The sequence below is a fragment of the Poeciliopsis prolifica genome, unplaced genomic scaffold, assembly GCF_027474105.1.
Source record: "Poeciliopsis prolifica strain line A6 unplaced genomic scaffold, Auburn_PproV2 SCAFFOLD080, whole genome shotgun sequence".
NCBI lineage: Eukaryota > Metazoa > Chordata > Actinopteri > Cyprinodontiformes > Poeciliidae > Poeciliopsis > Poeciliopsis prolifica.
The window spans coordinates 995,810-1,017,922 of NW_026562455.1; the positions used below are offsets into that span (position 1 = coordinate 995,810).

At 39.8% G+C, this 22,113-nt stretch overlaps 1 protein-coding gene across 10 annotated transcripts in view; it reads right to left on the minus strand.

Moving 5' to 3' along the window:
• Window positions 1–20,410, minus strand: part of epb41a (erythrocyte membrane protein band 4.1a) — a 64,244-nt gene extending 43,834 nt beyond the window's left edge. For 4 of the 10 annotated variants that reach the window (XM_055021967.1, XM_055021964.1, XM_055021965.1 and 1 more), the window contains exons 1-8: window positions 20,174–20,399; window positions 11,981–12,288; window positions 7,900–8,157; window positions 6,513–6,617; window positions 6,320–6,362; window positions 6,150–6,225; window positions 3,001–3,219; window positions 2,632–2,719 (exon numbers count right to left, since the gene is read on the minus strand). In XM_055021967.1, coding sequence (XP_054877942.1) covers window positions 2,632–2,719; window positions 3,001–3,219; window positions 6,150–6,225; window positions 6,320–6,362; window positions 6,513–6,617; window positions 7,900–8,157; window positions 11,981–12,286 — 1,095 coding nt within the window. In that variant the 5' untranslated portion in view covers window positions 12,287–12,288; window positions 20,174–20,399. Of the gene's footprint in view, window positions 1–2,631; window positions 2,720–3,000; window positions 3,220–6,149; window positions 6,226–6,319; window positions 6,363–6,512; window positions 6,618–7,899; window positions 8,158–11,980; window positions 12,289–20,173 lie in introns of all 10 variants that reach the window. The other 6 variants (XM_055021970.1, XM_055021969.1, XM_055021966.1 and 3 more) reach the window with 4 other exon arrangements.
• Window positions 20,411–22,113: the final 1,703 nt, after the last annotated feature.

Sequence of the window (22,113 nt, forward strand, 5' to 3'; positions counted from 1 at the left end):
AACATGTCAAGTCAAATGTATTCCTATTGTTAGAGAGAAAAAAATATGTACGCAGCACCAACCACTTTGCATGTCATGGAGATTTATGCTAATGCAGTAAATCTAGGTCAGAGCCTACAATAATCTTCAACCTGGAGAGATTAATGTTGATCTGACTGACCTGTGATTACCAATGATATACAGTTATTGATTAAACATGTCATTGCAGCAGTTTATGTCATGATATGAAGCAAAATGGATTTAGTTATTTCAACTAATAGCTACATAAAACAGCATTTTTTTCTTTTGTCCAAAGCCTTTTTCTTTACACTAAAAATATGTTTGCACAGATTTAATATCAATAAAACCCAAAGCGGTGAGCCTGTAAATAAATAATGAGGAATATTATAATAATTTTTCATAGCCAAAATTTTGATGCCCTCTGTGTGACTTAGTGCAACATTTTTGGTTCCCAGAATTCTAATTTACGACACAAAAAAGAAAAGATCAATATATATCATGGAACATATTTTAGAACATCTTATTTCTTGGTATTAATCATTAAAAGTGTTTTAGCAAATAGCTTCATTGTTTAAAACAGAATTTATATGGATTCTATAAACTTATATAATTGTGGGGACGAGCGTGCAACCTCAGAAAAATGATGAGAAAAAGAATGAATTTGCATGAAGTTAAGAAAATGATGGGCCACCTTGACCATCCTCCTTATGAGACTGTCTCAGAAAAGCTGACTGTCTTCAGTCAGAAACTCCTTCAAATTTGATGTAATATAGACAGAAGTGCTTTCCTGCCCAAAGCCATCACTAACTCTCTGAAAAGTTTTGAATTAATATCACAAACAAGAGTATTTCCTTTCCTTTTAGGATTGATAAAGTATTTTTCAATGTGTATTGAATTTGAATTAGGCTAGTTTTGATACTTCTACCATGCAGTACCATGCACTACCATTTTGTTGAGCATGTTTTTTTTTAATCATTTTTTAGCGTTGATTAATACATAATTATGTTCAGTAAGTACTTTGACATCATTTTATGGCAAAAATTATAATGCAAATACCTTTAAAAATACTAGCTAAAACAGCCTCTAGGTGCAGAGTAATTTTTTTAGTTTTTGATTGCCTGATTGAATGCCTTAAGAGCCATGAAGACTATTTTCATTCCATTTTTTTCTCTGAAGAGTTTTTAGCGGCGCTAGTGGCTTGCATTTTTTGATAGTAGATTGACAGGAAAGAGGGCAAGGAGGGGGGAAAGGTTGCTGGGCCCGGGAGTCGAACCCGCAACATCCGCGTTAAGGACTGAGCCCTCCAAACGAGGGGTGTGCTAACCAGAGCCATGTAGACTTGAAAAAGAGTGACATCTTGAGTCCTGAAGTGGCTGCCAAATGGTCAAGCAAGCATTTAAGTGGCATCTGAATTTGCCGTGAACTGGCGTGGACCAGCGTCTCCAAATCCAAGGTCATGGTCTTGAGCCAGTATTACGTCGATTAGCGTTACTGGTGTCTGATGGGTGAATTATGGCCATCAGATATTGTTATAGGGTGTCTGGGTTCTCCCTTAAAGAGAGAAGCTCAGTTATACTGTAGGGACAAAAGAGTAGGGCCACTGCTCCTCCATTGAGGAGCCAATTGAGGTAAGTTGGGAATCTAGTTAGGATGCCACCCTGGTGAGGTGTTCTGGCCACATCCCATCAGGAGGAGACCCAGAGGAAGACCCAGGACACACTGAAGAGACTATTGCCTGGTATGGGAACGCCAAAGTGGCTCGGGGGAGGGAAGCCTGCATGTCCCTACTTAGGGTGCTACCCCCGCTACCCGGATGGATGGATGGATGGATGGATGGATGGATGGATGGATGGATGGATGGATGGATGGATGGATGGATGGATGGATGGATGGATGGATGGATGGATGGATGGATGGATGGATGGATGGATGGATGGATGGATGGATGGAGACATTGGGTGTTGAATAAAGATGCTCTGATGAACTCTTTTGGTGTCCTCAAGGTGGAAAATGGCACTGCGAAGGCATTATATTGAGCCATGTGAGAGATGAAGTATACAAATGTTGTGCAGTCATTGCATGAAGAGCGGGAGCGTTGGTGAGATCAGAGTGTTGGAATACCATTTTTGGGAGAAAAATTTTAAACAAACTTGTAACAAGAACTTCTGTGGGTGCAAAGGTGACATCCTAGAAGTCCATGCTGTTTTAAAGTTGTGGTGAGGTCTGCTGGTAAAGTTGTGTGATGGTTGTAAAGAATCGCGGCCTTGGTGTTGGATGGAAAACACAACAGAAAGACTAATAGGTAAACTGAAGATAGGAAATGAATCATCGGTTATAGGTTGGGCGGGTGTTCCAAGGTGTACCAGGGAGAGCAGAACCTGCCAGTAAGCTAGCAATGCTCAGATGTGGCAGGAAAACCACACCTTATTAGCCAATAACCAGATTGAGGTAAAATCCAAAGGTAACGTAGCTTGAGAGAACACCAAAAACAGTTAAGAAAGCAAGCTTTTGTCAGACTTAATAGATGGGGAAGCGGCAGCCAAGTGGGCCAGTGTCCTCTTGCAGCCATTATTGTATGACTTGTACATGAATGTTGGGGAAACTGAGACTGAAAAGCCCACTTCAGCTTACCTTAGCCTGATGAAGGTCCACCCCATACATAGAGAGTTTTTTGGCATTCTCCAAAAACATCAGGTCTGCCTGAGCTGGACACATTATTCTGCCAAAAGAAAGCAATATAAATGTAAGAATTTATGCATTGAAAAATAGTAAAACCAAAATATATCTTTCTACATTATTAATGAATGAGCCATTCATTAATAATCTGCTACATTGTGTTAGATACACTGGAGAAATCAAAGAACAATGTTGAAAAATACAATTAAAGTGCCTCAGATAATAAATGCAGTCAGACCATTAAAATGAAAGAAATAAATTAGATAATAATTTGAGAATGTAAAAACCATTTTCATCACTGGTTGACTTAGACTGTAATCTCACCTATATGTACGGTGCAGCTCCATCATTTTGTCCTCCAGCTCCTTTGTCTGACCTGAGGCCATTTTCATCTCCTTAGCATAATCATTGCCGTGCACCTCAGGGTCATACTCACCCAGCTCTGACTGCAAGGCATAAGAACCTAGCAGAGCCAGGGTAACAAATGAGCAAGGAAGGCGGCCCTGCAGAATATCCTTCCGCAGTTGCAGACACAGGTAGTACCTTTAATGTACAAAACAGAAATAATTCAACAGTTATAATTTTTCGGGGACAATTTAAATGGGCTTTTAATGGAAGTCTGAACTTAGCAAAGGAGCTGAACATGTCCTACAACAGGTTCAGTTCAAGCTCATCATCATCCTCTCCTGCCCCCACATAAACAGACATCCCACCTTCCTCTGACCCACAGCTTTCCTGTCCAGCTTTCCTGTCCACCTAAGTCATGGACTCTTCTGCTTCCAAAGGTTTGTCTTGTATAAGTAGAATTAGGACCAAATCAGGTGTTGTTGCTGCTCCCTTTGATTCCAATACCAAAGAAAACTCACCCATTAGTCATCACAGACTGGTTCACTCCATGACTTTCAGACTGGGGTTGGAGCCACTCCTTTCAGATCTTAGTCATATGCTTTGGGTCTTTGTCTTGCTGACAAATAAATCATCGTCCCAGTCCAGAACTATGAGGTTGTTATACAGTATGTCTTTTTACATTGCTGCTTTCATTTTTCCTCTCTCAATAAGAACAGCAATAAAAACATGTAAAGGCAACAGTCCCTATCAGAATTTCTATGACTGGTTCCAAGAAGGTGAAGCAGATTTCCAAGTTCAGTTTGGAGTATAGGAAAATAGACTGAAGAAAGTTTCTGTAAAAGAAAATTCATCTATTCCTACGAATTTGAGATTAAGAGCTCAAAAGCAATGACTCTCAATCAGTTTTTGCAAAACAAGTACTTCTAGAAGTAGTTTTACTGTACTTTTTACTTCTACGTGAGCAATGCTATTTTAAAGAGTATATATTGTGGGGGGTTTTTACATGTAAATCATTTGCTTATGGCGTATATAAAGTGAAACTGCAATGCTTTGATCTGAATCCCTGGTGATTGTAACGCAACAGACTCTTTGTTTAGCCCTGTTCTGAGGTGCGTTTTAAAGCAACTTGTTTTGCTGTGTTTTTTTTTTTTAAAGTGAATGAGATATTTCATGTCCTGCCCCCCGAGGCCTAACACAATTATAAATTTTGCTGGGCGATTAATTGTCCCAGAAATTATTGTGATAAATAATAATATTGTCATTTTGAGACCATTGTTAACTAATAGCATAAAAATTGTCTAACAAATGCAAATACACTTTCTCAGGGATCAATAAACTAATTTCAAAAGAACATTTAGCACTGGAACCTTTTTTTTTCTGTCTCCTAAGAGTTTTTGTGACGTGAGTGGCTCGTATTTTTTTACAGTTGGCAGACAGGAAAGAGGGCGAGGAGAGGGGGGAAGACATGCGACAAAGGTCACTAGGACCGGGAGTCGAACCCACAACGTCCGGGTCGAGGACTGAGGCCTCCAAACGTGGGGCGTGCTAACCCCTGTGCCACCACGGCACGCCCATGCGCTGGAACTTTTAACTATAAAAATTGGGAAGATTATGGGGAGGTTACATTAGGCACTGTTCAGATCCAGATCCTCCAGTTGATGGGAGGGCACGAATGGGCTGCCCCCTCAAAGTGCCGCTCTGTGCGGTTGCCCATGTTGCCTCAGTGATTGTCAATAGAATGGTTCCCAAGCAAGCAAACGGCATCTGTGCATTTTAGGTGCAGATATGTTGGTTATTGATTAGTTACTAATGTTTCACAACATGGCGGCTCCACAGGTTCAATGGTTTACCACAGTCATTCAGTTTGAATCCAAAGCCTCCCAGACAGCAGCTGTTACTTTTGGCTTTTAGACCTGCGTTTCTCCAGCTCACTCCTTGTCACTGGAGTCTGTGGTAGGAGCCCAGGAGCACAGCAGGTAACCGAGGTAATGATAATATGGTGACGGGAGAGACTGCTGCTCCTTCTCCATTCATTTCTATCGAGTTTGTTTGGTGAGGGGACAGACAGACGAGCAAACAGCATGACGTATTTCGTTCATGTGAAATTTTGACATGCGGGCTAGAGATGGCTATACCAGAAAGTTGGAAATACTTTAATCTCAGAATGCTGAGATTAAAGTCAGGTCATAATTCTTTTTTTTTTTAGTGGTCCATATGAGTTAGTTAGCTTACTTGATATAAATTAGGTTTACTTACTCACTAAACAAAGCAAAGCAATCTTCAGCTTACTTTGCTTAAGTTATTTTGAAGCAACGAGTTTGCGTAATTTAAAATTTCTTTATCTTCTTGTGATCTGATTGTCCTTACAAGGGCACTATTATGCATCTTCCAGCCACATGCACTGTAAAATCTAAGTAGTTAAGGCCTCATAGAGGATCACTGAGTCGTAATGCTTTCATCAACAGAATTTTCACAGAAAATATTTAACATTACTTGAATATTTGGGTAAGACTAAACAAACAGAAAATAAATACAAGCTCATAATCAAAGATTAATCTAACAGTTCTACTGTAAAACATAACTGGTATTTCCACAGCATGAACCTAAGTTGTCATAAATGTCTTCATAAAACACTGCTTGAGGTGCTTTTTTCAGACATTATTGTTAACTCAAAACTTTCATTATTTTAAACATAGATGTTAAAAAATACAGCAGTGAAACTGACCAGGGTTCAAATTTACATGAAACTCATTAATTGATGGGAGTGGAAGAAATTAATAAAGACTCCATGAATGAGACAGGATTTTCTTCTGTGTAGAGCTGGAGCCAGTAATGGATAGCTTAGGATTATGTCATCAACACCTGAAACTTATCAACCATTCCTTTTTATGTTCAAATGTATTTCACTTGTTAGCATAATTCAAATTCAACTTGCAGCTCCATTTCAAACTCTAGAGACTTCTTGTATCAAACTCTTACCTTTTAATTTGTTGCAGTTTGAAGTTGTGTTGTAAATTAAATGACAGAACTCATAAAATCACTAACATTTACCTCCTTTAGGGCAAAACTGTTAAGTTTAAATACAATAAAATTACAATTACTAAACAGCAGGATGCATGATGTACCTTGTTATGTCCTCTGACAACTGGGCTGGATCCGGTGGGTAAAATTTCACATTAAAAGTGAAATTATAATTGGTCCCTGAAGAACAAAATCCAGAGTGATTTAGAATAAGTATAAAATAATGCAATGAAGTCAAAACAGAATCCACAATTTATTTGTATATTTGACTCACCTTGCACCTGCCTACGAATCTCTTTGGTCAAATCCATCCAAGTCTGTCAGAACAAAAGAAGAAAGTATGATGTCTATTATATCTCCATGAATACAATAATCTTAGGTTCATTTTCTCAATAAATTTTTATAAGATGCTCTTTTGTATGAATGGAGAAGAAAGAGAATGTTAGATTTATGACAAGTGCTCTCACCTTCATAGTGGGGGTCTCCCAGATGGCCAGGCCATAATAGTCTTTTTCCAGAAGATTAAGGTGATCACATACTTTCATGAACAGCTCCTGACCTTTGGCATGTTTCTAACATATTTGGAGACATGGAAAGACAATGAAGTTCACACTTACATACATCTGATCTCATTAACAAATTAGATTTTGTGTACTGCAAAGCACAAAGAAGACTTCATTAAGAGAAAGAAATATTTTAAATTTAATCAGAAGAGTTTAAAATTAAACAAAAATTTTGCTCCAACATTTGATAGATATGCTTTACTTACCTGGGTGTATATCTGCACTTCCCATTACTTGTTATGAATCGCACTGGGACATTAAAGGTCATCCAATTTGTGATGGAAAGGAGAGGATGTGATCTCATTGAGGAGTTTTCAGCTATTTTGGTGCAAATATACTGTATGCCATTATAGTGTTTCAAGTAAAAAGTAACCAATCAGAGCCAGGAGGAGGGTTTTAATGCAGTCAAACAATGCTGCTCAATCTACTATTGGTGAAGAAAACAACTCTGGAAAAACATTTATCCACCGTCATCGGTGGCCATGCTAACTAGCCATCGTTCGTGAACCAAAGTTGACTCGTTCGTGAGTCAACTTGTTCGTGAACAAGTGGGAGGTGGAGCAATGATTGACAGCACTAAGACACTCCTCTTTGCTCTGGTGGCTGAAGGGTGGCTGATTTGTTTTCACAGATTATTTTTCTTACTTTAGTCATGACATAATGATCAGCTTAACAAATATGTAAAAAATTAAATAAAATTTTATAGCAGTTACCGCAGCTTTGAATCTTGGTGTTCTTTAGTAGTAATTATCTAAGTCTATTCTTAAAAAACTAAAATTATTTTTAAAAACATTATTTTTCCTTTTATGTTTTTACGGTTTATTCACATGACATCATTGGAAATCAGTGCTGCTCACATTCCTATTGCTGTTTGATGTTCCCAGAATTGGTAAGTCACTGTAGTGAAGGGATGTTAGCTGTTGTACTATTGTGCCTTGAACTTTTTAGGTTTACTTATTTATGCAAGGTTTAGACACCATGTCTTTAGAAATGTCAGAGAACAGCATGGCAGCCTTTCTGCATTGTAGTATAACCCAACTAACACAGAGAAAACATTTTTCACATAGAAAAGTTAAAACCAGTAACTACAGCACCACATACGTTTCTATACAGGGACTGGGATACAGTCTGATTTTGGACCAACAAAGATGGTGTCATCAGTTTTCTGACTGATAAAATTTTTATATAACAAATTAAATCACTGAATGTCAAAAGCAACAACAACTAAAATCTTACACTTTCCTTAAAAGTGTAAGATTTTAAGCAAAGCTCTAAGGGGGAAAATTCTTACATCCAACTCGCACTCCAACAGAGCATCATCCAGCAGTGTGACTTTGATCTGCAGTGTCTTTGGTCGGCGTGGAGCTCTGGGTGTCTTGGCTTCCTCCTCTGTTGTCTTCTCCTCATCTTCCTTACCCCTTCTTCCAGAACCAAATTCCTTCTCTTTGTCCTCCTTGTCCGGAACCACTGCCTCTTCCTTTTGGTCACTATTCTCCTTCACTTTTCCAGTCATGTCCTCAGCTGCATCTTTCTTTTCAGCCTGAAGAGCCTGACAAATTCATTGCAATGATGGCACCACATTCTTTAAGAATTTGTTTGACAGTAGGCAGCTTGAGCTGAGTGAAACTAAACTAATGAAGGTAATGGGTGAACAGATAGATGCAATTAAGCTTATGGATAATAATATGCATACTTCATCCAAGCGGTATGGTTCTTCTGGAATGAATTATATAACTGGAAGTTACAGAAAGCACGAGGGTCAAATTAATGTTCTACCTTTAAGGAACAATATTTTAAAAAATCAGAATTTTAGTCAGTTTCGTAAACATCTTGTTTATTTTGGCAGAAACGTATATTGTCACATTTTTAAAAGACGCTACATAGCAATAAATTTAGCTAATAAATTAGAAAACCGGAAATTGATTTAAACTAAAAAGTGCTGTATAAGTTTTGTTTTATGAAAGTTAAATGTTTCAGATCAAACAAATTTTATGTTTAGACAAAACAACCCTATGTAAAGACAAAATACAAATTATATCACAGGGAAAAAAGATATCCAAACAAATTAGTCCTACATAAAAAAGAAAATGACTCCAAAACCTAACAAGGGGTAAGCAGACACTACTACCATCAACAGTTTATGACACATGGCATGAGTCACTATTGTGTAGCAGACTCATTGCCTGAATTAATACAGTGGTGCGTTCATTCTGCCACACTGCATGATTTTAGGCAGTTGCCACTCCATGTCAAGGGGAGTCCAGACTTTGACTAGGCTAGGCCAATCTAGAATTTTCTGTTGTTTTTCATTGATTGATTTCTGCCACACTAAATAAGCTACATAAGTCAGAATTGAATGCCAAATCTTGTCCTTCAGAGTTTTCTGCGAGAGAGCAGAATTCATAGATCTGTCACAAAATCCTGAAGCAGCTAAGCAGAACCACACCATCACTCTATCATCACCATTTTTCATTAGTGGTCTGATGTTCTTTTTCTGAAATTCTTTACATGTTTTACTCCATGCAAACAAATTCTCCAAAAATTATGAAGTTCTCCTATCAGCCCACAGAATATTTTCTAAAACATCCGTGCTGTTTTATGGAACCGTGAAACCTTTATTTAAATTTTTGATCACCATTAGTTCTGGTATTAGACAAAGTGCAGCCCGAAGACCCTAATGATGAATACAAAGATTGGATCTCATGTTCCCTCGCCCGGACACGGGTCACCGGGGCCCCAACCTGGAGCCAGGGCTGGAGGTGGGGCACGTTGGCAAGCGCCTGGAGGCCAGGCTTTTACCCATGGAGCCCGGCTGGGCCTAGCCCGGAGAGGAGCTTCGGGCTAGGCCCCCTTTGGCCCCTATGAAAGGGGCCAAACTTGTTACTCCCCATCTCGGCGCCTGTATGTTGGGGTTTACCCTGGTGAACGAGAGGGTAGCCTCCCTCCGCCTACGGGTGGGGGGACAGGTTCTGACTGTTGTTTGTGCTTACGGGCCGAAGGATAGTTCAGCCTACCCACCCTTTTTGAAGTCCATAAAGGGAGTATTGAAGTGTGCCCCTCCTGGGGACTCCCTCCTTCTGCTGGGGGACTTGAACGCTCATGTGGGCAATGACAGTGAGACCTGGAGGGGCGTGGTTGGGAGGAACGCTCCCTCCGATCTGAACTCGAGTGGTCTTCTGTAGTTGGACTTCTGTGCTTGTCACGGATTGTCCATAACAAACACCATGTTCAGGCATAAGGGTGTCCATATGTGCACTTGACACCAGGACACCCTAAGCCACAGTTTGATGATCGATTTTCTCATCGTTTCGTCGGAACTGCGGCCGTATGTCTTGAACACTCGGGTGAAGAGAGGTGCGGAGTTGTCCACTGACCACTACCTGGTGGTGAGTTGGCTTTGGTGGTGGGGTAGGATGCCGGTCAGACCTGGCAGGGCCAAACGTGTTGTGAGGATCTGCTGGGAACATCTGGCGGACTCCCCTGTGGTACAGAGTTTTAACTCCCATGTCCAGCAGAGCTTGAAACATTTCCCGGGGGATGAAGGGGACATTGAGTCTGAGTGGACCATGTTCCGTAACTCCATTATTCAGGCGGCTTATCGGAGCTGTGGTCTCAAGGTTGTCGGTGCCTGTCGTGGCGGCAATCCTCGAACCTGTTGGTGGACACCTTCGGTGAAGGATGCTGTCAGGCTGAAGAAGGAGTCCTATTGGGCCTTTTTGGCCTGTGGGACTCCGGAAGCAGCTGATGGGTACTGGCAGGCAAAGCGGCGTGCGGCTCGGGTGGTTGCTGAGGTAAAAACTTGGGTGTGGGAGGAGTTTAGAGAGGCCATGGAGAAAGACTTCTGCATGGGTTCGAGGCGATTCTGGTCCACCATCCGGCGTCTCAGGAGGGGGAAGCAGTGTAGCACCAACACCGTTTACAGTAGGGCTGGTGTGCTGCTGACCTCGACTCGACGTTGTGGGCCGGTGGGCAGAGTACTTCGAAGACCTCCTCAATCCCACCGACATGCCTTCTATTGAGGAAGCTGAGCCTGGGGACTCTGGGTTGGGCTCTCCAATCTCTGTGGACGAGGTCGCCGAGGTGCTTAAAAAGCTTCTCGGTGGCAGGGCCCCGGGGGTGGATGAGATTTGCCCGGAGTTTCTTAAGACTCTGGATGTTGAAGGGATGTGTTGGTTGACGCGACTCTGCAGTATCACATGGACATTTGGGGCAGTACCCCTGGATTGGCAGACTGGGGTGGTGGTCCCCCTGTTTAAAAAGGGGATCGGAGGGTGTGCTCCAATTATAGAGGGATCTCACTCTTAAGCCTCCCTGGCAAGGTCTATTCGGGGGTCCTGGAGAGGAGGGTCCGTCAGAGAGTCGAACCTCGGATTTTGGAAGAGCAGTGTGGTTTTCGTCCTGGTCATTGAACACTGGATCAGCTCTACACCCTCAGCAGGGTCCTGGAGGGTGCATGGGAGTTCACCCAACCGGTCCACATGTGTTTTGTGGACATGGAGAAGGCATTTGACCCTGTCCATTGGGGTGCCCTGTGGGGGGTTCTCCGGCAGTCAGGTCCATGTATTACCGGTTTCGGAATCTGGTCTGCATTGCCGGCAATAAGTCGGGCTTGTTTCTGGTGAGGGTTGGACTCTGCCAGGGCTGCCCTTTGTCACCAATTCTGTTCATTACTTTTATGGACAGAATTTCTAGGCGCAGCCAAGGTGTTGAGGGGATCCGTTTTGGTGGCATTAGAATTGCATCTCTGCTTTTTGCGGACGATGTGGTCCTATTGGCTTCATCGGGACGTAATCTGCAGCTCTCGCTGGTGCAGTTTGCAGCTGAGTGTGAAGCGGCCGGGATGAGGATCAGTGCCTCCACGTCTGGAGGGACTATGTCTCCCGGCTGGCCTGGGAACGCCTTGGGATTCCTCCGGAGGAGCTGGAAGAAGTGGCTGGGGAGAGGGAAGTCTGGGCCTCCCTTCTTAAGCTCCTACCCCCGCAACCCGACCTCAGATAAGCGGCAGACGATGGATGGAACGATGGATTAGTTCTGGCCTTTCAATTCCCCCGCAGATCACATTTTTGTCCAATCTGGTTCCTTTTATTATAAAGTCATATTATGGTGTTAATCAGAGGCAGGGGAGGAATGTTCTGCTGTAAATGTTGTTCTGGGTTCATTGTGTGACATCCTGAATGCATTATCGGTATAGATTCTACCCTGTTTGATATTATCTGCATAGTGACAATGAAATCCTCAAATTTTGTTCATAATTTTACATGGGTAAGGCTGGTTGGAAGAACTAAATCATTATAAAAAACTGTTTTGTACCTTATATTAAAATTTAAGATCTAAAACATCTGTAAGAGAGTAAATGCATTTTCACAGCTTACCTGAACCTCTGCACTGCTGACTGAATGTTGGTCCAAGGCAACCTCTCCCTCTATTTTCAATTCAGGTTCAGGATCAGCAATAGGAGCTTTAGCTTCATCTTCCTCATTCTCTCTCTGTCCCCCCTCACTGTCAGACTGTGAACGCCGTTTAAGGAGGGAAGAGAAGAGGCGAGAGAGACCACGGCTAGTAGAATTTTGATTTTGAGGCTGAAGGTTGTCATCCTCATGAAGATGCAGCTGAGAATCTTGGCCAGCTTCTTCCTGCTTCGGCTTTTTCTGGTGACTTTCCACTTCATCTGTGGTCATGGCTGTTAAATTACATAAAGATATGAAATTAAAACCAACAATGCAAATATTTATAAGATAAAACAAAAATGGATTTATATTACACTGTTAGGAACTGGGGTTATTGGTTTTTCTGTTTGCCTGCTGCTTCCACCTTCATCCACCAGATGGTGAAAAAAGGCTCCACACCTGGAGGGGCATGCTGCTGACTCTGCCAGCGCACCTGTGTTTCATCATCCAATTATCCTGGAGCTTAAGAGGAGCAGACTGCCAGCACTTCAGTGCCTGAGTGTTTGCCAGTAGTGGTACTCTGAGCCCTCTGAGTTAGCGCTCTGTGTTTTCTCCTGAGAAGATAAAGTAGTAATTGATTCTTGTTGCCTTTTTCTCTCAGGTGATTCCTTGTGACCCCTTGGAAGTTTCCCTGTCAGCTTGCTCCTCTATTCTCCTTCACGCCTGAACTTACCTGTCCACCCTCCACATCATCAATCCAGAATTTACTCAGCTGAGATCCCTCTGGAACCTGGATCATCTCAAAGACACCCACAAAAAGACCAAAACCACAAACCTGAAGTTTCCCCTCTTCCCGGTGGAAGTCATCTTCAACTCGAGATCAGTCTAATTTCTCTGAAAGTTCCCATTTAAGAAAACCTCAAAACTCACCATTTCCCTTTGCTGCTCTTCAGTGTGCAGACAATCCCGTGTGCCCACCCTAAGGACCAGACCTACTAAAATCAACCTTCTTATATATATATATAAAAAAAAAAAAAATTCCCTTCTCACCCACCGCGGGTGGTTCTTATCCTCTGAGCTCGGGTCCTCTACCAGAGGCCTGGGAGCTTGAGGGTCCTGCAGTATCTTGGCTGTGCCAAGGACTGCACATTTCTGGACTGAGATGTCTGATGTTGTTCCTGGGATCTGTTGTAGCCACTGCTCCAGTTTGGGGGTTACTGCCCCGAGGGCCCCGATGACCACAGGCACCACTGTGGTCTTCACCTTCCAGGCCCTCTCCAGTTCTTCCCTGAGTCCCTGGTATTTCTCTAGTTTCTCGTGCTCCTTTTTCCTGATGTTGCAATCACTTGGTATTGCTACATCTAACACAACGGCTTTCCTCTGATGTTTATCCACAACGACAATGTCTGGTTGGTTCGCCATTACCATTTATATATATATATATATATATATATATATATATATATATATATATATATATATATATATATATATATATATATATTCTTTAAATAAACTTTATTTATCTGATTTCCTGTTCTCCTGGTGGTGTTCTGCATGTGGGTTAGGAATCTGGAACCCATCATGACATGCATCACTTTTACAGACATCTTCTAAACTCGTACAGCAGTGCTCTAATCTCTTTTAAGTCTTAATAATTACTCCTGTCAAGCTGTTGTGTGGATGACATTGTTGGAGCTCCTGTTGGAAATATTAGTCTAATTATGCTAGTTTTAACAATGATTAACTTTGGCGTATGTTGAAATATTAGACAGATCATGATTGTTTTGAGTAGGCCTCAGTTAAGATTAGATTTAGACTCATGGTTTAATCAAAACATATCTTAATCACTAGAACATTTTTCTGAGATATAATGAGCACAATTTGATTAAAATTTGTCTTATCAGTAGTTTTTTTATATTAGATCACATTCTTAAGAATGTATAAATCTTGTATTTGTTTGAAAATGTTTTAGTTCATTATTACCAAAGTTGAAAAATAATCAGAAAATATTGAGTGTAACAGATGTTTTGGTATTGAAACTGCTCAAGTCTGTTTTATCAGTGTTTGAAGATATTGTATGAAAAGTGTGCTAATTTTTATAGTCAAAATCTGTCTGATGCCCTGGATCAGAGGAGAGGTCAAGAGAGCACTGTGCGGTTCAGGAACCAGTTTGAAATGAAAAACACGGATAGCTAATAAACTTTGGTCCCACTTTCTTGCGTAAACTGTTTCTGTATGAAATGAACACATCTATTGTTCAGTCCACAGGGAGGACAGCTTAGACAGCGACAAATTCATCCTTTGGCCTTGGTAACACATGCATGGTGAACAAACAGCAACACTTTTTTACAGGCTGTCTGAGTTCACCTCTAAACAGTAGGTTAGAAACATGCCTTGATATAAAAGTAATTGAGCTACAACAGCTAGTCAGATCACTGGGGTGGAACTGTCTTAACTGCCAAACACCGAAGTCTCTGAAGGCACATCTTCATATTTTTCAGTCTATAATTCGCTACTTTTTACCCATATTTTGAACCATCTGGCTTGTAGCCTGGTGCAGCTTTTCTGTGGATTTTTCTTCAACAGCCACGGGGCTCTTTAGCAGGAAGTGAATCATTGGAAGTCAAAACTGGAAATCAAAGAAGAAAGTGCTGATTTTCATTTAGAACAAGCCTATGCTGGCAGCAGGCATGATAGAGAAATGTTTTGTGACCTTTGTCCCATTCCCAAGTCCGTTGCAGCAATTCTTGAGATCTTTTGGGCTGAATGTGAAGCCACAATCAAATCAGGAGCCAGAGCTGTTGGGCATCAGGTCCTGTCTCCCTTACAGCGGTGTGAAGGCTTGACTTCCCTCTGGTTCCAGGGCGCTGCTTCTTGTTGGTCCTTTGGCCTGTTGCTGGCAGCTCAATCCACCGGAGACAAAGAACAAGAGTTCTCTGCTTCTCTGTTTATTTAAACTCTTTCCCCTTGCAGTTGTGTATGGGGAGATGGTGTACGTGACTTCTCAAGCAATTGATTACTTCATGAAAGGTCCCATGCCTTCCCATATTCGGTCAACTCCCTATCCACTTGAGATAAGCACAGTGGCACAGTTGGTAGCACTGTTGCCTTTCTGCACGGAGTTTGCATGTTCTCCCTGTGCGTGTGTGGGTTCTCTCTGGGTTCTCCGACTTCCTCTAAGTTCCTCTAAATAGCAAAATTAACTTCCAGAGTCAGATAATTTAAAGTAAAATAGATGAAAATGGTCACTGGTTATTCCTCAGTCTGTTCAGATAACTTATTTTGTTTGTTTGTTACAATAATCTAAACTAGAACAAATTATTGCCAGAGAAACAAATAATTTTGTTCTTCTTTATGTATGCACATGTTTACTCTGCCCTACTAATTGCTTGTTTTTTATTTTTGAAAATCTGTTTGAAATAAATAAATTAAATCAAAATTATGGCTCAGATGTTGATCTAAGTATGGATCTAGATTATAAAAATAGAAATAAATTATTGCTCTGTGATTTAATTATAAATTTGCTCAGAATTATTCAACATGGAAGAAAAATACAGTGATATTTTCAAGCTCCACTTTGCACATCTGTATTTCCAGCTGCATGTTGGTTTGACACTGAGTTTAAGCTCTGAAATCGGCTTTAAAATTAATCTGTCCGTGTGTGGGATTAAAGGCTGTTGTGTGCAGATGTGGAGGCTAGAGATGAAGCCGTCTGTCTCTTAGTCTGTACTTTGTGATTCACCAGGTCTGCAATTCTCCTTCCCCTCAACCTTTCTAGATACTACATACTGAAGTACTAAGTTCTAAAGCGTTCTAAACCAAGTACTTGTGTTTAGAAAGGTCATTGAAGGTCACCGTTTACTACACAAGTTATTACCAACAGTCAATTTGTAATCAGTGTATTGGCTCACTTAATTTTTAACCTTTAAGGTCTGATTAGGCTCAACATATTTTGTGTTTTATCCAAACAATCATCATTAAGCAAAGCAGTGCTATTGCTGTGTTGGATACTACCTAACTAGATTACTCAAGGTTTTCTAACCAGGATTCTAACCAGTAGTCAGTCTACTTTGTGTATTTCTCACACAAAGAAAAACTGTGATCCTACCAGAAGTGCATATACATATGTTGTACAAAATCTGAAATAAATAGTTTCTGCAATGAAAGTAAAATAAGGTAAACTGCTTGAAATGAATATAATTGCCAAATAACTACTATGTTGCAAATACCAGTAGTAGTTATTTGCAATCATTAAGAAAATGGTTGGTTTTCATTTTCTTAAAAGTTCTGTATTCCAAGCATGGATAGACTTCTTCTTAAAGGAATATTTTTTTATTAAATATATTTAAAAACTATCTAGTGTCAGTGTGACTGGTAAATATCAAAATGACAATACCCACAACCATAAATTCACATATCATAGCCTTCTGTTTCTCATTTGTGTTTCCAGTCGTCTGTGTGGGTATTTACTGGAGAAATCTGATTTTTTGAAGTCATTTTTATTAAGAAGATTGACAGGGAAAGGGTAATTTTCTTCCTTTTGGAACTTCGAAAACCTGCTCCCAATCTAAAACCTCTCTCTTTTGCATAACAACGATCGCTTTTTGTAAATAATCACCGTTAAATGTGTGATCAAAAAAACAACAATACGGAACGGGCTTCACGTGCCGCTTATCTGGGCAACAAACATGACAAACTTAGAGGAATAAAACAAAAATAAAACTTTTTGAAAAAGTAAAGTATATAAAGTTAAATTAATACAGTTTAAGTTTGACTTCTGTGCCACGCTGCTATGATAAAACATAGCAGCGTCATTCTCTTTTGACATGCAACCATCATCGGATCTGAGCAACAAAACACAATAATATTGCTAAATATATACTGACAAAAATCACTAATGAATTTATAAAAACAACCACTTTGATACTAAATATATGTGCCTATGTCAGGATTGTGTTCTTAAGTGTTTAATGTGATTTCTTTTTACGGACATCAGTGGACAGCTTCAACAAACTTTCCCTGGAAATGTCTATCAACATTACCGTATTTTTCAGACTATAAGCCGCTACTTTGTCCCCACCCTTTGAACCATGCAGCTTATAGCCTTGTGCGACTTATGTATGTACATTTGCAGTTATTTTCAAAAATTGTAGGTGCAGCTTCTATTAAGATGCGCTCTATAGTCCGGAAAGTACGTACGTTTTTTTGTTATTTGACAACTTCTCATTACAGAGAAAACATTTAGGTAATCCTTCCGCATTGGCAATGAATGCAAATTATTCGGTCCAAGAATTGTAGAGTCTCTCTTTGGCTAGTTTCCTCTTTTCCCCTTTTCTCTCCATTACCCACCACACACCCCTCGGAGTGTTTACTGCAGGCCCCTGCCAGGCACTCCATCCAGCTGAAAGAAAGGTGTCACAGGCTTCGATGCAAATCTTGGTTGACAGAAATGTTGAACTTTAATATTTATTCTACACATTTTAATAGCATTGGAAAACGTTAAGAATGATTGTGTCATGTTTGTCCTCCCACAGAAACCATATAAAAAAATAAATAAAAATTATTTCCCACCCCCATCTTTTTTCATTTTCAAAAAATATTTGAAAAAGCACCAGAGAGCCACTAGGGCGGCACTAAAGAGGCACATGCACAGGTTGCCAACCCCTGGTGTAGGCCATGAAGGATACATCTGACCCGTCCTTTAAATCTGGGAAAAAGAAGGATATATTAGTCGGCTGCTTTTGAAGGACTCTTCGAATTTGGACAGGCCTTGTTGCCACACTATGATAAAATCTGCCTACAAATGCGGCCTCCAAAGGAGGCAACCCCTGAGTTTGGACAAGGCTGTAAACACTGGAATATAGTTCACTTTGGTCTGTGGTCTTTAAAGTCTTTCTTGTGAAGTGTTGCTAGCCTCTTTGCCTGTCTTGAGTGTACTAGTTAGAAATTTCACATGAACGAATTACACTGTTCACTCATCAGGATGAGTGCAAGCAAATTGTCTCCTCACCACGCAAACTCCATAGAGATGAATGGATTGCAGTGCTGTCTCCAATCACCATGTGACCACTTCAGTCACCTGCTGGGCTCCTGGGCTCCAAACACATAAAGACCTCTGGCAATTTCTTTCAAAAGAAGGTCTTCTTCTTTTGAAAGAAGAAATCGCAATGGCATTACCAATACATAATGGTAGGACTTTGGTAAGAGGGTGTGTACAACATGCATACTGGTTTATTGTATTAGTCCTTAAATGTGAACCACATCAAAGAGACCTCAATATTTGCGCTCGTACTTGGATTATTAGATGTTCTACTCTTAGAAAAAAAGGTGCATTATGGATAGTGAAAAACAATTTGGGGAAGTCCTGTTTAGTTCTGCTCAAGCTATATCAATTGTACAAACTATTGGCACATAGTTTGTACCTACAGTCCGGAAAGTACAATTGGTACATAGTCAGAACTGTCTCACAATTCTGACTTGTGAGACAGTTAACAAATTCTAGCAAACTTAAAAGGACTGAAACAGTAAGGTTATTTCTCCACTTTACTAGGCTATAGAAAGCTATACAACTCTACAGAAAAAGTGGATCAGACATTTATTTATTTATTTTACCTTTTTTCTGTTCTCATTACATGTCGTACCCCATTGGCTCCTGGTAATTTGCAATTTTGGTGAAGATTTCTTCAACAAAATAAGACAGTGGTATTTGTTTCCGTTACACAATTGTCAGTATTAAATAAAGGTGCAACAGACTGCATCTGCTTTAGACAATGTGAAAAGATTGTAGTTTTAAAGCAGGGGTGTCCAATGTGCAGCCCGGGGGTCATTTGTTGCCATCTAAACAATTTTGGGAGGCTCTTCATCGCAACTTAAGAGCGGCTTAAACTTGGTTTTCGAGGCAGTTGATGCAGATTCACATTTAAAAACTAAATTTCGGTGTAATTATCAAAGGTCAAAGGCCTTCCAAAAAAGTTTAACATCTTACAATGGCACACAAAGTATTCATCCAGGTTTTTGCTTTAAATTTGATTTAATTTAATAGTAAAAGGGACTGTGATTTTTACTAAAATACAGACCTGGACAAAATCAAACAAGAGTGAGCAATAAAGCATAAATAGATAAAACATAATCAACCTGAAATATTTAGCAAATGACTATTTACTGATTTTTTTTTTATGTTTGTAAATCTACAATGATTTACAGAAATATTTCATTAAAATATTGAGTTCAGTTTATATTTGAACAGGTAAAGATAAAAAAAATAGGTTTTGCAATTATGTTTAAAAAGGGAAACACTAAATATTGTGTGGCCCCTGCCATATTTTCAACCTGACATTTTTGGCCCCGATGCCAGGAAGTTTAGACACATTTGTTCTAACGACACAAGAATGATAAAGGTGAAATAAAGGCTTTAGAACTTGGGGAAAACATTAACAACAATCACAAAAACAGGCAAATAAAATAAAATTGAAATCAATTTAAATCAAAATGGAATTAGAATTAAAAACAACTTTTCTTAATGACAATACCTTGCCATCATTTTCCCTTGTAAAACTTATTGTATTAGACAACAAGATATAGAGACACACAGAGCCATATGCAAATGCCTGTATGCATTTGCATATATAATTTGAACGTAAAACTTACATCAACACATACTGTAACTGTAATGTGCAGCTTTGGCGTGCATGCAATTGTGTGATCTGGGTTTAAAATCTCATCCATTAAGATGCATACATTATTGTTTAAATCCTAAACTTGAACTTTCAGCAGAGACACTGCTGCTGGATTCACCCAGTCACGTCTCCATGATTAATCTGTGCTAGAAATAGACATCATATAATGGCTTCACTGTAATATCTACTGTAACAGCCATGTAAATGTGCAGACTGCTGTTGCACAGCGCGGCCTGGCCAAAACATCTTTGCAAAGATTGCTAAGAAATAAAAATGGCAACAATTCAACACGTCATAGGTTTTTAAGACACTCCAGTTTCACTAATTTAAGGCAACATTCATATAACTGCGATAAACCATACTGCTGTAAACCCCCGCTTTATTAGACGTTCAGTCTCGCAAATAAAAATGGATTTGTGGATCAGTCCAGCTTGATGCTGGGACAGTCACAGCTACCTGTCTGCAAATGGCGCTGGATGGAATAATGTCAACAACTCACCGTCTTTGTTAGGATCATCCAGTAGAATGCAAAAAAATACAATAAAATTTTAAAAATCGGATCTTCACCCCTTAAAGTCCTTTTCAGCCCAAAACGGTAGAGATGAAGAGTTAATCCTGCAACGGCAGAAAACGAGCGGCTGTAACAAAGCGTTTGGGAATCAGGCGCTTCCCATGTATGTCTGTGTGGATGCAAATTTCCCTCAGTGTTGTCTGACAGGAAAGGATTTCAAGTTTACTGTGATGATGATGCGTAGGCAACCTTCTGCTGGCATATAGGAAGCAGTGCAGCCTGTGTTTGTCACTGGAGCTGGGAGAAGGAAGCACCAGGCATCTATATTGTAACTGAAAGACTACAATATAAGCAGAGAATGACATCAGGAACCAGCCTGTGAGACATTGCGCAGGGCAACCTCGACATTTGTCCCCCATTTTTATTGAAAGGAGGGATGACTTTAATAACAGAAATTTATATGTGAAAACATCCAATGTGAGCTGTGCAGGAAGATTTATCATCTGCATCCAACGGTCCCAGTGTTAAATTTGAAATTATTTTCATTCAATTTCACTTACGGAGGAAAGAATATGCTGTAAAATAACAGCGGTGTCCAAATACATCAGGTAAGAATGTATAAATGAAGAAATCAGTGTTTTTTGAATGTTGTGTAATCAGTTGTGGTGATATCTTTCTGATGTAATAGCATGTTTTATTCTCATGTATGTTCCTGGGACTTCAACATGAATTATATCACAGAGTGGATAAGGCCAACTTTCAAAGTACATCCCGTTTTATGAAGAGATCATTGGGGATAAAAAGGGTTGTGAGATTATTTTTAAAGAAATTTTGTATTCCCAAAAATAAATAGCATGGCTAAACGGCTGTTAATAGTCATGAACCTCATGTCTACTTTCCAGTGCTTCTGGACAAAATCTCTGCTGCAAAGTAACATGAATGAAATATGCAGAGATCAGTAGTTACATTCAATCAGGACATTTACTTGAGTAACCTTACTTAATAAACTTAAATTGTGAAACACTATGACCAAATGACCAGTAATGCCACATGGGGCTATAGCCACAGGACAATTCACCTTCTCAGTATTTAAAAAAGGGCTGTGGAAAGTCAGGACAATAAAGAGAGGTGGATTTTTTTATTATTATTATTTGTACAAAAATGAAATTAACCCTACAACAATAGAATATATGCATAAAAGACATAATTATAGACTGTACCAACACATATAAAAATATATATAAAAATTCCCTTCTGGGCCCAAGTATTCAAGTATCCATATCCAAAACTTGGATTTCTATATATATATATGTACAGAGTACACCCGTAATATTTCATTTCTGCAGATATTTAAGTACATCTTTTGTGACAAAATTACACTATATCACAATGAAAAGTCATCTGTGTGCAGCTTATGTAACAGTATAAATTTATTCAGCATTAATTGCCAAAACTGCCTTAACTTTTCTGGGCATGAAGTTCACCAGAGCTTCACAGGTTGCCATTGGAATGCTTTTCCACTCTTCCATGATGACGTCACAGAGCTGGTGGATATATGTATAGGTATATCAATATGTATCGATGGGAGCATGTCCCTCCTGTCTGTACGTCGCCAGTGAAATGATTAAGAAACATTTAATATATAAACTGATTTTACATAATTTAGCTTATTTATATAATGTACACTGATTTTTGTCACCAACTGTGTGTGTATAACTTAATTTGTGTGTGGAAGAATGATCATAATCGCCAGAGGACAGATGCGAGGCACTCATGATCCCAGACATTGGTCTTGTGACTCCACATCTGCAAACTGAGAGACAGTGAGCAAGTAATACAGTAAATAAGTCAAGTGCAGCAATATATTTATTGTTTTCTCCTCTCTTCTGATGCCAAGCTTTAAACAGAATTTAACACTAGAGGGCGCA